Here is a 14,641-nt window from a genome sequence, read left to right as displayed (position 1 = left end):
GAAAAGTTGATCAATTCAAAGTATTTCGATTTCTCGAGAGTGTTATGGTTTAAAAGCAGCAAGCACAATAATAATAATAAATTGTTTTGTTTTCATTCTTCATTTGAGAACCAATTGAAATAAAAATTATTTTGACTTTTTCATAAAAATAAGGTCACTTTTATGCGTGCTTGCGAGATCATTCTTTGGTATAATATATGCAGATCGCATTAAGTGCTGAATTCTCAACCAGGCCCTTCAAAACATGCTGGCATCCATTCGTGCGCTATAAAACGAGTAACTTCGCATCGGCATTCAGTTGTCTGCTGCAGTCAACTTTGTGGTCTGTCGTTTTAGGAGACTCTCCCTGCGGTGAGTTCCAACTCTACGTTTTTCAACTATATTTTTCTTTTCATTAGTGTTGACCGTTTAAAAGCTATTTGTTATAAACATGATTTAGTAATAATGAAGCTTGATGATGCGTTTTAAAACAAAAAAGCTATTTTTATTAACTTTGAAATTTCAAAGGTCTGAAAACATGGCTCTAAAGTATCAGTTCTGCGTGCTGTTGATGATCTTCCTCGGCATATCGTCGGCAGCATCTGTCATACCGTTAGTTTGCTACTTCGAGAAATTTTGATTTTTCAATTTAATTAAATTTAACTGGTTCACTAGAAATTGATAACTTTTGTTTATTCTCTTTTAATCCGTTTGAGTTTTATATGTTTAATATTTAAAACTGCAACAAAATGTTTGCAATTCTTTTTTGTATTCCTCATGCTAATGTCAATACATTCATTATTTCTGATGTAGAAATATCAAAATCCTCTACAGCTCTTACACAATCGTCTCTTCCAAAATGATGAAACCTGGCAGTAACTACCAGTTCAGTTTGACGACAACAAACGAGATGACCTTTGAATTTTTACTGGAAGCTTCAATCAAGAAAAGTGATGGATCTGCTTTGGTTCAAAACAAATTTACTTTACAAACAAGTAAGTAGTTCTTAAAAATTGTTTAATTAATAATTGATGAAGTCAACAAATATAATAAAGTTATAAGTGTTGCTCGAAGTTTTAAGCATGTAATGCGTTGAACTGCTGCTTGTTCCGCAAACAATGCTGTACTGACAAGATATATACTTAAACAGGTATTGGGTGGTTTTTTCGCAAAAGTCTTTGGTAGAAAGATTACATGAGCAAATTAATAATTATCAGAGATTCATTGAGATAGAAATTAAATTAAACACATTCTTAAAACAACATTAATTAATTTGTATTGCTAATTTTTCAGACGTTGCAAAATTACTGAACTTGGAAGTAAGCTTATTATTGGCTTCTTTAGTTTTAGAACTTTATATGCGCATACATTCATAAAAATGAATATTTCAGATTCCGGCAATTGTTCCAGAAGACACTTATACGTTTTCAGTGAGTGCATCAGGAGGGATAACTTTCGTCAACAGCAGTCAGCTGTCTGTCAACAGGAAGGTGCACTCGATCTTCATCCAAACAGACAAAGTCCTGTACAAACCTGGACAGACAAGTTAGTTTAAGACATAACACGACCGTCCTATTATAATCATTCCGTTCCTCAGTTATGTTTGATTATGCTATATGTTTTGAAATTGGTATTAAAACTGTAAAGTTTAAAAATAGATGTCTTTTTTAAACGTTTGACATTATGAGATCAACATTTTTACAAATTTTTTGATGATCAAAAGTTTATTTTTTGTAATTGATAAATGAAAGTTGATAAATAAAATATAATTCCTTGTCACAGTTTTATTTAGAGTGATCTCCATCACTCCCGATTTGAAACCATACACAGATAAAGTCAACATTACAATATATGTTAGTATTCAGTTGAATGCGTGTAGAACAAAGCGTAAAAAATAATTTCAAAAAGTTATCTAGAAACACTTCATGGTAATTAATAATACGTATAATGCGAATATATGATTATAATTGAAAATAACGAATAAAGGTTAAAAATATGTTTAATTACTCAGGATACCGCACTGAACAAGATAAAAAAACTGGTTGATCAGCAAAGTGAAAATGGTATGATAATTTTATTTATTAGCGTTATCTCATGAAACTTATGGCATGTTTGCTTACAACATTCACTTGTAGGTGTAATCACCGATAGTTTGAAATTGTCAGACATCACCTCGTTGGGACAGTGGAAAATACATGCTGAATCGCAGGTTAGATTCTAAAACATTAATCATCCTAATTCATTTATTAATTCTTTTATTCTCTCAATCATTCATTCATTCATTCATTCAATCGTTCATTCATTCAATCATTTTATGTTGTATTTCACACTGAGTATCTATTAGAAATGTTTCAATTTTGTTAAACCAGTTTGCCAGTAAAGAACAGTTCATAAAAGTAGCTGAATACGGTAAAATATTTTTTTCTATTCTATTAATTAACAATTCTAAAAATTTTGTTGAAATAAGTTTGTAAAATTTTTTATGGGTTTGGTAGGCATAAGACAAATTTGCTTTTTCGGTGCGATTAGTTGCTCTTTTCCATTTTAATAATGAGGTTATGTAGGCTAAGTGTTTATTTGAATTCCACGATATTATTTGTAATTACGTCCTACCTCGGGGAACTGGATCTCTGAACGCTAAACGAAGATTGATTGATTGGTATTTGTAATAGATTTTCATTTGATGACCATGACACGTGATGCTGATAATTTGCATGAAAAATTTAAATTGCTAGCAGTAAAATGTTAATTTTCACGAAGGAGGTTGTTACAAATTTGAATTATGTCATGCCTTGCATGGCGGTTAAAAATTTGAATAAAACCGCGAAAAGCTCCTTACTTTTGTACTGCATAAGCAAAAGCGATTTATCATAAACTATCATTTATTTTTCAAATTACATAAACGAAAAGCACACATGCAGCATGTTTATGCATATATGTACAATGTACATGTTTTCAGTGTTGCCCAAATTCGAAGTGAAAGTTGAACTGCCATCTTATTTCCTCATAAATCAAAACAAGCCCTCCCTCCAGGAAAAATTCTCTCTCTCAGTTATTGCCAAGTACGTCAGGCAGCTTCACTCCATTACAATCATTGAAATTTAAATTCAATTGAAAATTTTTAATTTTATATATTAAAAAGTAGAAACTAGAATATAATAATAATACTTTTAATTTTAGATACACCTACGGCCAGCCAGTGAAAGGTACTGCTAAAGTGGAAATTTCGCTGAAAAATTACTACTGGAATGTTAATCAACAACGAAAGCTTACAAAGCTGTTTCATGTTAATTAATCCTTTTATAGTTTATTTAATTTTTAAAAAATTAACCGTTTAAATAAATATTTACAAATTCATGATTTTTTAAGTCCAACTTTTTCTGATTTTAAGTTGATTGATGGAAAAGGAGACCTGTCGTTGACGCTAACTGATTTGAAAGCATTGATGCCAACACAATGGGTAGAAGGCACGTTAAATGGTCAAACTTTGTTTGTGGAAGCCAACGTCACTGAAACTGAAACGGGAATAACTTTGTCAGGGAACAGTACAATCGACTGCAAAAGTCAAAGATTGAAGTTAGAATTTTTAGCGAACTCCCCTGATAATTACAAGCCAGGATTGACCTTTAACGGATATGTAAGTCATAACCTTTAGCGTTTCTGAAAAAATTATGAAAACTTTTTCATGCATTCCAGTTAAGCCTGAAAAATAGTGACGACAGCCCGCCTACATTGAGTGACATTAAAAACAGTGATGGATCATTCAAGACCATTACCATTAAATCTACTACGTATTATTATCACTCCAATATTCACACTAACTACGAAAAAATATTTACGGTTCCTTTAACAGAAAATGGATATGTTATTTTCAACTTTCCCACTTTACTACAATCTGAGAACGTTAATTTTGAAGTTAGTATTGAAGTTCTAATCAATTTAATTATCGATTGCTCACTAAAAAATACACATCAACTAACTTCTTTGATATAAAACTAGGCATCATTTAGAGACGAAGTGACGGACACGACATTAACTGCTTACAAATACGTCAATAAATTTGAAACAAGAGACAAAGGAGGCATTCAAATAACTCTGATAAACACTGAAAATATAATTAAGGTATAATTGATGAACATATTTAACTGTACCTTCACTAGTTTTTTCTGTTTTTTCAGCCATCTACCATTTTGCAATTTCAAGTGAAAACGGTTGATGCGATCAAAGATTTTCAGTTACAAGTTTGTTTAACAATATTTTTGTCTATATGAAAGATTTAATAAAACTTTATTTTAATTTTTCAAGATGTTGGCGAAAGGTCTTATCATAGAATCAAAACAAATGAAATTTCCCAGTCCTCAAAAGGAACACATATTCTCTTTGGAAGTAACAGCCGAACTGGCTATCAAGTTGGCACCAGAAGCCAGATTTGTTGTTTCATATGTCTCACCCACTGGAGAACTGATTGCTGACAGCTTGTCCATTCCTGTGGCTGATTTTTTTGCTAATAAGGTGATAAATTTTATAAAAACCAATAATATCCAATGAAATTTTTTCAACTTTAATAAATTTTAATATTCATTCAAGTTGTGGGATAAATCTAAATTAAAATTTGTTGACATAATATATTAGGTGTCACTGAGTTTCAATAAAGACAAAACAGAACCAGGAGATGACAACGTTTACTTGAACGTGAAGACAAAAGAAAATTCTTTCGTAGGTTTGCTGGCTGTGGATCAATCCGTGATGCTACTGAGTTCCGGAAACGATGTTACACAAGACATGGTTGGTCGTATGCAGTTCAATTCATTAACGGTATGCTCATTCCTAAATATACATGCCAGATAAAATCAGAGCTCTCCGCTTACTCGGAATTAAATTATGATGGAGGTCATTTTGGTGGTCTTGGTCGATTTGGCATTGCGAGATGTTTGGGTTGCTGGAGTCCTTTTTGGCTGGGAGGCAGTGATACTTACTCTGTTATTGATGTAGGTCAATTTTTCATGCATTAACTGTTCTCTATTTTAATCAAAATTAGATGTCAACAAGTTTATAAAATATTGCATAAGATAAGTTACGTAAACGTAAAAAGAATAGACATGAAAATAAAATAAATCGTTTTGAGCGTTTATTATAAATTCATAGTAAGTTACTATAATGGTGACTGCTGTTTTAATAATTTACACAACAGAACGCTGGATTATCAGTTATGTCCAACCTTCATGTGCAAAGAAGTTATCGTCCAATATATTGGGATCGTAAGTTTGTTACGAATGCATTGCTTCAATTATTTAATTACCTGTTCGTTTTGTTTTAAGCTTACAAATTCATATTTACATGGATTTTGTGCTATAAATGTTTTTGTTTTAGAGTAGTATTGTCAAAGAAAGAATTTTATATAATATATTCAAAACAAGACATTTAAACCTGATTTATGATCTTCTACCAAATCCATTGTCTTCTAAATATTCAAAACAACGACCACAATACAAGAACAAAATTAGTGTATGTAGATTGTGTGTAACGTTACTTAAAATAGAGAGAGAGAGGTAATTTCAAGAAACTTCTAATGCAACCACAATTTAACTATTAAGTGATGGTTACCAACAGCAAATTGGCAATTTTGAAACTAACGATGTCTGAAATTATTTTCCTGATTGCTTTCTTGTTATATTATAATGAGTGAGTATATTCTTGTAACTTATTTAGTTATTCTTTATTTCGAAACTTTAAGTTATGAGGTGGAGAGGTTCTGCAGGTGGAAAAATATCAGGCAAGTACATTTTGTTCAGTTTCTTGTAAAAAGAAATGCTTATTTAGCATATGTAAAGCGAATAATAAATTTTAGTAATCATGGTAAATTAATTTTATCAATTTCATAAAGTTATGATGAACGCCGAGACTGTGGCAGTTCCTGGTTAGTGGAAATTATTTGGAGCTACCTTACAAAAGCATGCAATATATTAACAAAACAATTTCATTCTTAAATAGACATTGATGGACCAAGTGTTTCATCAACACCGGCAACTACAACTGTTAGAAAAGATTTTCCAGAGACATGGATTTGGTCGGAAGTGACATCCGAGTAAAAAATTTTTAATTTAATTAAAAAGAATATCGTATATTTTAGTTAATATTTTTCAAACAGTGCAAAAGGAGATTATCAACTGAAAGTAAAAGTTCCAGATACCATCACTTCATGGGTTGCTACAGGATTTTCGGTAAACCAGGAAGCAGGCATTGGGTTGTCAGAAAGTTCCGCCAAAGTAGGAAATAAATTATTTATGGCTGAGAATTATATATTTATTTTAATTTTTTAAACTTTTCAGATAACTGTCATCAAACCATTCTTTATTTCGTTGAACTTGCCGTATTCCATCGTAAGAGGAGAAGAATTTGCCCTTCAAGTCACTGTTTTCAATTATTTTGGTCAAGATTTAGAGGTAGGCAAAGACTTCTCTATTGAAAACATACCACTTTAATAAATAACAATAATGTACATCTTAAAAAATTAATATGTTTTAAACAGGCTCAAGTGAAACTTTTGGCATCAAATTATTTCAAAGTAATAAAATGTGATAATAAAGAACTTCAATCCGTCGAGGTCGTAAAACATTTAAAGGTAATCAAGACGTTTACACCTAAATTATTCAAACATGTAAATTGAAACATGTATATATTTTAGGTTGGAAACAACGATGGTAAGTCAGTGTACTTTTGGGTGGTTGCCACTGCAATCGGTCAAATACCCATTGAAGTCAGTGCTCATGCAGGATTGGCTGCCGATGCCATGAAAGCCACACTGCTCGTTAAGGTGAGTACCTGCTGTAGACTTAAATAAAGTCTCAACAACTGAAAACATTTCAAGTAAAAGTTTAAAACATTTGTTTTAAGCCCGAAGGACAAACTCAGTCATACAGCACATCGCAGTTCATTCAACTGTCATCAGCAAAAGTGTTTGATACTGATTTTAAAGTGGCATTACCATCGAAGGACATTCTCGTTCCTGGATCAGCTGTCATTGAATTCACTGTAATTGGTAACCATGATAAATTGTCCTAATTTTTTATGTATTGCTGAATTTGTACCCCGTGTTGACATTAAAATTTTGTAATTATTACAAATATTGATCAAAAATTATTTTCAAACTTTTAACACGTGTGAACAATTGCAGGTGACATTATTGGTTCTGCTATGAACAACATTGGAGATTTGTTGAAAATGCCTTACGGTTGTGGTGAACAAAATCTTCTTCACTTGGTTCCTGATGTTTATCTTCTCAAATACTTCACTGAAACTGGACGACTAACTCAAGAGTTTGATCAAAAAGCTAAAAATTTTATCAACGATGGTAAGTTTTGAATGAAATATAATACAACTTTTGATGTCTTTAGCATACAAAATTATTCTTATCTTTTATATATAATTGTCCATAATTAAATTTGTTTCTGAAACCTGCAAACTAATGAGTTATATTGATATTGTTGTGATTGAAAGGCTACCAGAGGGAGTTGACATATCAAAGGTTGGATGGTTCTTTCAGCGCATTTGGAAACAGCGACAAAGCTGGAAGTATTTGGTGAGACATTAAAACTTCTGAAAATTTGAACGAATTTATAAACGTTCTAAAATGAAATATCAATTAAATTCAGGTTGAGTTCATTTGTTATCAAATGTTTCCACCAAGCAAAAGAGTACATTCCAGTTGAAGACAGCAAAATAGCAGCAACGATGAATTGGATAATTGGACTACAAGGCACTGATGGAACGTTTGCAGAGCCTCCCGAGGGTAAAGTTATTCACAAGGATATGCAGGTTGAATGCTAAATCATAATCATTTGTAACGAACGAGTGAGAAACCAAACATGTCTTTTACAGGGAGGATCGTCATCTGGGATTGCCTTGACGGCATACGTTTTGATAGCCTTACTAGAAAACAAAAATAATCCCATGGTTAATTTTTTTATTAATACTCTACTCGACCATTTACTAAAATTTTCATAAACAAACATCAGCTATGTTAATTAAAAAAATTCGTCAACACAGACCAATTCTGCAAGACTGACGTCGGCCATCAACAACGCCAACAAGTATTTGGAGAACAATTTCCATTCGTATTCCAACGATCCCTATGCTCTAGCCATCATTTCATACGCCCTCCACAAGTCTGGAAGCTTAAAGCTGACTGATACTCTGGCACTGCTTGACAAGCTGGCAATCAACAAAGGTCAGTGTTGTAAACATCACACGAACGAACGAATAATGTGTAATGCACTTTATTGATTTGATCTTCCATCGTCTTCAGATGGAGTGACGTACTGGAAGAAAGATGTGATTGAAAGTACCTCTGAAGGCATCTGGAGAGGACCTTATTCGCAAGCCAAGTCATACAATATTGAAATTGCTTCCTACGTCCTCATGGTCTATGCGGAGAAAAAAGACTTTTCAAAATCAATACCGATTGGAAAATGGCTTCTGAAGCAACGGAATGCTTTCGGAGGTTTCGCAAGTACCCAGGTTCACGGTCTTAGATTTCAAACAACTGCTAGAGTCTATAATGAATACACCAAAAAATGTTTTAAAGTTATAATAAAACACTGGCTGATTTTTATTTGCACACGTTACCAAATGGAAATTGCATACAGGACACTGTTCTGGGCTTGGAAGCACTGGCGTCATTTGCACCTTTAATCATTCCATCAAGCGATGGAGCAGGAATTACTGTAACTGTAACAGACGAGAGTGGATCATTCTCCCATACTTTCGACACCGTCACCAGACAAAACGCTCTCTTCCAACAATCCATTCAGGTCTGTGAAGCAAATTTCTTATTAGTATTTGTGTGGCGTTTTTTAATTTTATAAAATTAAATCATTAAAGAATGATTTTTTACGCAATACAAATACGTTTGAAAATCATTAAAAAATATCCAGATTTAAAAACTGTGAACTTATCTTATAATAATCATAGGAGGATTTGTCAATTTAAAGGGATTTTTGTGTTGAATATGATTTTGGCAATCGAAATATTTTTTTAGTACGGAAGTAAAAGTATAAAATTACTGAACTTTAATATAAATTAATATTAAGAAATTATTAAATATTTATCTCCAACTTCTCTTGTTTTTTTATTAAAGCTCCCACAATCAACATCACTTGCCTACGTGTTAGCCAAAGGTGAAGGTGTGGCTCTTGTTCAGGTAAAATTTTATTTTAAAATACTTAAAATATCATCTACAAATTTTTAAATTCTTCGCAAAACTGATTATTGATAAAACTTCATCACAAATTTCATCTCATCTAATAAGTATCTTAATTTCTCGTTTAGAACTTTTATTAACCAACAACTGAACTAAAGTATGAAATTAACATTTAATATAACTTTCTGTAACAGATGAACGTAAATTACAACGTAGAGAATGACAATAAAGATCAGTTTCTAACTCTCGACCTGTCAACCAGATCTTCAAACAATGACCTCAGTTTGAGCGTTTCAACCAGGTAAACATGTTAAACCAAAATTATTTAAAATATTTTTTAAATGATCAAAATAATAAATTGAGTGATATTTAATACTAATCTAATAACTACTTTTGCTAGTGAGACGGGAAAGCGGTTTTGCTAGTAAGAATGAATGAACTAACAAATCTGCTGTAATTGAAACTTTTTATTTGAGTTTTACGACATTTATGTAATTTTATTTTATACATCTTCGGTCAATTTGCAAATTTAACTGTAACGCTTAATGTTCAAGCTGGAGTGGATCTGAAGTGACGGGAATGGTAGTCGTGGAAATAAACATCCTGACTGGTTACTCCTTGCTCGATGATGGAAACTTCATTCAACAGATTGGAAGTACATTCAAGAAGGTTGAGAAGAGCTCAAACAAAGTTGTCATCTACTTGGATGAGGTGCGTCAATAAACTTTTGTAATAGAGATGCGTGATATGATGGGCTCTAGTTTTGTTAATAAGAAATAATGTTTATCGATAAATTAACTTAGAAACCGTATTACTTCAACACAACAGCTCACTTCTCAGCCACTGAAGTTTGACGTCCTACTTCAGGAACAACTGAAGATTGCAAATGTTAAACCGGCTCTCGTTAAAGTGTACCGTTACTACGAACCAGGTAATTTTTAATAAATTTGCTCATTCTAATTTTCAATTTTTTTCATATATCACAATTCAATATCAATTTCGTTATTTTGATTTTACATATCATTTTATTCTTTTCGAATATATTATAATCATGTTGCTGATGCAAGGTAATCAAAAAATATTTAAAAACCACTTCACAGGAACGCCAGTTACAGGATTTTATTCGACAGTTTCAGGACAGACGTGGGAAGGGGCGTGTCCTCAGTGCTGTTGAATACCGCTTCTAATTTATTAGTCGAACGTTTGATGGACATAACTACAATCATTCGATTTCATTCTGATTCCAATATTTTTAAACTTAAAACGATTTTAATGTTCGATTGTTTCTGAAAATTATTTATCATTTTAAGAGTACTTTTTTAAAAATTTATTTCATTATCTGTCGTTTTGGTTTAATAAACTAAAATTTAAAATTTTTTGCAGCAAAACGTTTTCATTGATTAGTGAATGAAATGCGTCATCCTAGATGTGAGTGAAGTCTCACGTAAAAATATAAAATATATATGCCCATATAAAAAGTTAGTAAAAAATATTGGCAAAAATTGTCATCCTGTGGCCGGCCTGTTCGAGCACATAACGTACACCATCTCATACCACGATTACAAGACCAAAGGCGCATTAAAAAAGTTAAAAAGTTCAATTACACTCTTCCAAGGTTCCGAGGATTCAACAAAGAGGACAAACATAGTATATGAATACATACACATCACACACGAAGCATGTGATAGGCGTGGATCTTTTTGTCATATTCGAACCCGGTGATTGCGAAATAGCACCAGACGACCTTAACCAGTAGACCATCACGCCATCTAACCATTGCTAGACGCCTTTTGTCTCTATTGAGACTATTGATGCAATGCAGCAGTCAAATCGGCCCCATACTCTTCTCCTTATCTATCCAGTTTTAAACATACTGACCTTTCGTGTTCAGACTGAAGCAATCATCAAAGTCAACAATCATTATAGCTATTAAATCAAAATATTGAAAATTCTATATTTTACACCGATATCATCATGACTTTTTAAAAGTAATTTTAAAAAATAAAAACAAAGCATTTATATTTTTAAATATTTTCATTTTGATTTTGTAAAACTTCGAAAAAATCAAATAATAAGATTAATTAAAAACAGATCGTTTGAAAAGTAATAAATGAATATAATGCTGAATATAATTTGCAGAAACTTGTCTCGAAAAATTATAGAAAATATTCAATTTGAATGATATACAGCAGTTTTTGTTAATTCAGCATTAACTCCAAATTTTCAAAGAGCAAAATTCTTTTGAATTTCGAAAACAGGATCTAAGCTGTAGGGTAAATTTTTTTAAATTGTATAGTTTGTAGATGTGTGTGCGTGTGAGTGTTTGTGTGCGTGTGAGTGCGTACGCAAATTCAATCTTCTAAATGGTTGTACTAACGGCAGCATTGAGGACAGGCACCTTCCCACGTCTGGCCTGAACTTGAAGAATAAAAACCTGTCACTGAAGAGTCTGAAGGCAAAAAATTATTTGCTTGGCTAGCACTATCAGGTTGAAGTAACTACACTATATAAGCAATTCCACATTCTAAATTGTCATGTCAATTATTACCACAGAATAAAATTGTGCGAGTCCCTGGCTAAAAACAATAGCTATAATAAATTTGTTTTTATATACCTTACAGATGTTGCTTTGTACTTGATGATATTTTTTATATCTTATATAAAAAACCATCAGATCTATCATAGAAGTTGGTGAGCCATTTCAAATCAGTTAAAAAATATACCTGGTCGGTAGTAGCGGTAAACTTTCACAAGAGCTGGTTTCACGTTGGCAATATTCAGAACTTCATCCAGGTGCACATCAAAGTGCACAAATTCGTATGTCAGCTGAAATATGAAACAATTAAAAAGCATTTTTAAATCTTACTTTGAAAATCTAATTTGATTCTGTTGAAACAAAAAACAACTCATTAAAAGTAGAATGTCATCGGAAAGTTATTAAAATATCATAATTATTTAAAGCCTTAAAAAGTACATCTGAAAATGGAGGAAACTATGACACAACGTAACAGTGTATACAACCTCATGAAATTGTTTTCAATTTTTTGGTGGTACAGGTCAGATAGTGATAGCACTTGTAAGAGTTTATTATTTTGAGTTAATTTTGTGAAAGAGTTGTCATATTTCGAAGCTGTTCAATTTTCTTCGAAATTCTCTTCTCATAGTATTGTTTAAATAGCGTAAAAACATGTGAATCAGCGAATCACAAACATTGCATACGATAGGCGAAATCACTTTACATTAAAACACAATAATTGCAACGGCAAGCAGTGCCAGGTACTTCAACCTTAACACCGTCGCGCCTGCCTGCCAACTACGTTTTTTGGCAAAATGTTTAAAATGGAAAAACAGCAGGCTCGAGTTTCTCAGTTCATAAAAGGTTGCGAGGAGAACTAAACGAATAACACTTCCAACCATCAACAAATTGTTTCAAACCTTCTAAACCGATGGACACCCATCAAAAAATATTATAATAACCACTCTGAAAAATTGTTAACAATACAAAAAAAAGAAATAATAAAAAAGCACCTCATCCAAGTAGATGACAACTTTGTTCGAGCTCTTCTCAACCTTCTTGAATGTACTTCCAATCTGTTGGATAAAGTTTCCATCATCGAGCAGGGAGTAACCAGTCAGGATGTTTATTTCCACGACTACCATTCCCGTCACTTCAGATCCACTCCAGCTTGAAACATTCAGAACAATTTTTTAAGCTAAATGCAAATTTTGTGAGCGAAAGTTTAAAACTTACGCCGTGGAAAGACTAAGTTTAAGTTTTTTATCGACAGAGGTTGTAGAAAGATTCAGCGACAGAAACTGATTGCTGTTTTCGTTGTCCACGTTGTATTTCACGATGAGCTATTAAATGAATACGTATAAAGTGTTATTAATTTTCTATCGGGTGTCAATGTTAAAAGGCACGGATTATCTTATTAACTGATTGTTTGACACGTTACAAAATGGACAACGGCTTGATGGGCTACCTGTGCGAGAGCCACTCCTTCACCCACTGCATGAACTTTTACAGATGTCGTGGATTCTGGAAGCTGCAACAAATTGCATATGTAAGTTACACGACAGTCAAAAATTGAAAAATAATTTACTGATTTTCGTTGCGCAATTTTGAAACAATTGAATTTTGTATAAAATATTTTTATTTGACGAACTTGAACTGATTGGAGGAAGAGAGCATTGTGTTTGTTGATGGCATTGAACTGATGGGTGAAAGAGTTGCCACCACCAGCAGTTACAGACACAACGACTCCTGCTCCATCACTTGCTGGGACAATGAGAGGTGCAAATGAAGCCAGTGCTTCTAAGGCCAACACAGTGTCCTGATCAATACAAACTTATGAGTTTCGAATCAAAACCAACGGCATAATTTTAGCACAAACAGCTCATTTGAGCAATAAAAAATTTTCAGCATCTTCAAAATTCGAAGTATGTGTGCCAATACATTTTGCAACCTGTGTTGATGAAAATCCACCAAAGGCATTTCTTTGTTTCAAAAGCCACTTGCCAATCGGCAATGCCTTGTCTAAATCTTTCTTCTGTGCGTAAACCATCAAAGCATAAGAAGCGATTTCAATGCTGTATGATTTGGCTTGAGAGTAAGGTCCTCTCCAAATGTTATCCGACGAACTCTCACTAGCTTTATGCCAATAAGTTAATCCACCTGGAAAATTTATTGGAAAAATTTTACAGATTATTTAAGTTGTCCAAAATATAAAAGTCAATTTTCGATACCTTCGTTGACGGCCAGACTTTCAAGCAGCGATAGAGTTTCCGCTAATTTGTCACTTCCCGATTTGAAAAACGCGTACGAGATTATGGCAAGTGCATATGGGTCTTTGGAGTACAGCTCCATGTTATTTTCTAAAAACGTTGTGGCATTCGTTATTGCATCAGAGAGCTTGCTGGTATCGCTCTGTGATGAGTAGAATTTGTTGATATAAAAACACGATAAAGACACTTTAATGGCAATATTTTATTTTATTTCCTGAACTTACCAATGTTACATTCTTGTTTTCCAGGAGCGCAATAAGAACGTACGCCGTCATAGCCACCCCCGCAGACGATCCACCCTACACAAAATGAGTTGAATTTTTCCATGAACCCAGTGATCCGATTGATTTTGTTGGATGGCAACCTACCTGCATATCTGTGTGAATGACCCTTCCCTCTGGAGGCTCTGCAAACGTTCCATTGTCTGCTTGCAACCCAATAATCCAATCCATCGTTGCTGCTATTTTGCTGTCTTCAACTGGAATGTACTCTTTCGCTTGGTGGAAACATTTGATAACGAATGAACTCAACCTGAAAAATGTTCAATGATAAGAAGATTTCATAAACCTTTACAACTAACGCTGAATTAATTTTTGTACCATACGCTTCCAGATTTATCCTGATTGCCAAACGCGCTGAACGACCCGTCATATCGTTGGTATGTTAATTCTCTCTGGT

General features: G+C 33.1%; 2 protein-coding genes across 2 annotated transcripts; one reads left to right on the top strand and one right to left on the bottom strand.

Moving 5' to 3' along the window:
• Nucleotides 1-517: 517 nt before the first annotated feature.
• Nucleotides 518-10,352, top strand: HELRODRAFT_180052 (hypothetical protein; the record flags this gene model as incomplete). Its single annotated transcript, XM_009028814.1, has 33 exons — nt 518-591; nt 814-974; nt 1,273-1,298; nt 1,371-1,524; nt 1,762-1,832; nt 1,991-2,042; nt 2,115-2,188; nt 3,371-3,616; nt 3,676-3,894; nt 3,979-4,101; nt 4,158-4,220; nt 4,285-4,491; nt 4,612-4,764; nt 4,824-4,967; nt 5,171-5,237; nt 5,864-5,896; nt 5,971-6,046; nt 6,128-6,245; nt 6,309-6,422; nt 6,509-6,601; nt 6,665-6,797; nt 7,154-7,330; nt 7,477-7,558; nt 7,632-7,794; nt 7,858-7,932; nt 8,026-8,206; nt 8,285-8,496; nt 8,625-8,789; nt 9,116-9,178; nt 9,373-9,479; nt 9,733-9,889; nt 10,007-10,109; nt 10,279-10,352. The coding sequence occupies 33 exons, from the start codon at nt 518-520 to the stop codon at nt 10,350-10,352; spliced, it is 3,960 nt and encodes a 1,319-aa protein (XP_009027062.1).
• Nucleotides 10,353-11,550: 1,198 nt separating this feature from the next.
• HELRODRAFT_180051 (hypothetical protein) lies at nt 11,551-14,614 on the bottom strand (the record flags this gene model as incomplete). The annotated part of the gene is made up of 11 exons (XM_009028813.1): nt 11,551-11,627; nt 11,902-12,004; nt 12,707-12,863; nt 12,930-13,036; nt 13,162-13,224; nt 13,345-13,512; nt 13,645-13,853; nt 13,925-14,105; nt 14,188-14,262; nt 14,332-14,494; nt 14,544-14,614. 11 exons carry the CDS (start codon nt 14,612-14,614, stop codon nt 11,551-11,553), a joined length of 1,374 nt encoding a protein of 457 aa, XP_009027061.1.
• Nucleotides 14,615-14,641: the final 27 nt, after the last annotated feature.

This window comes from Helobdella robusta, assembly GCF_000326865.2.
Source record: "Helobdella robusta unplaced genomic scaffold HELROscaffold_58, whole genome shotgun sequence".
NCBI lineage: Eukaryota > Metazoa > Annelida > Clitellata > Rhynchobdellida > Glossiphoniidae > Helobdella > Helobdella robusta.
Note: the sequence above shows the minus strand (reverse complement) of the source record. Positions and strands in the feature narration are given on the sequence as shown.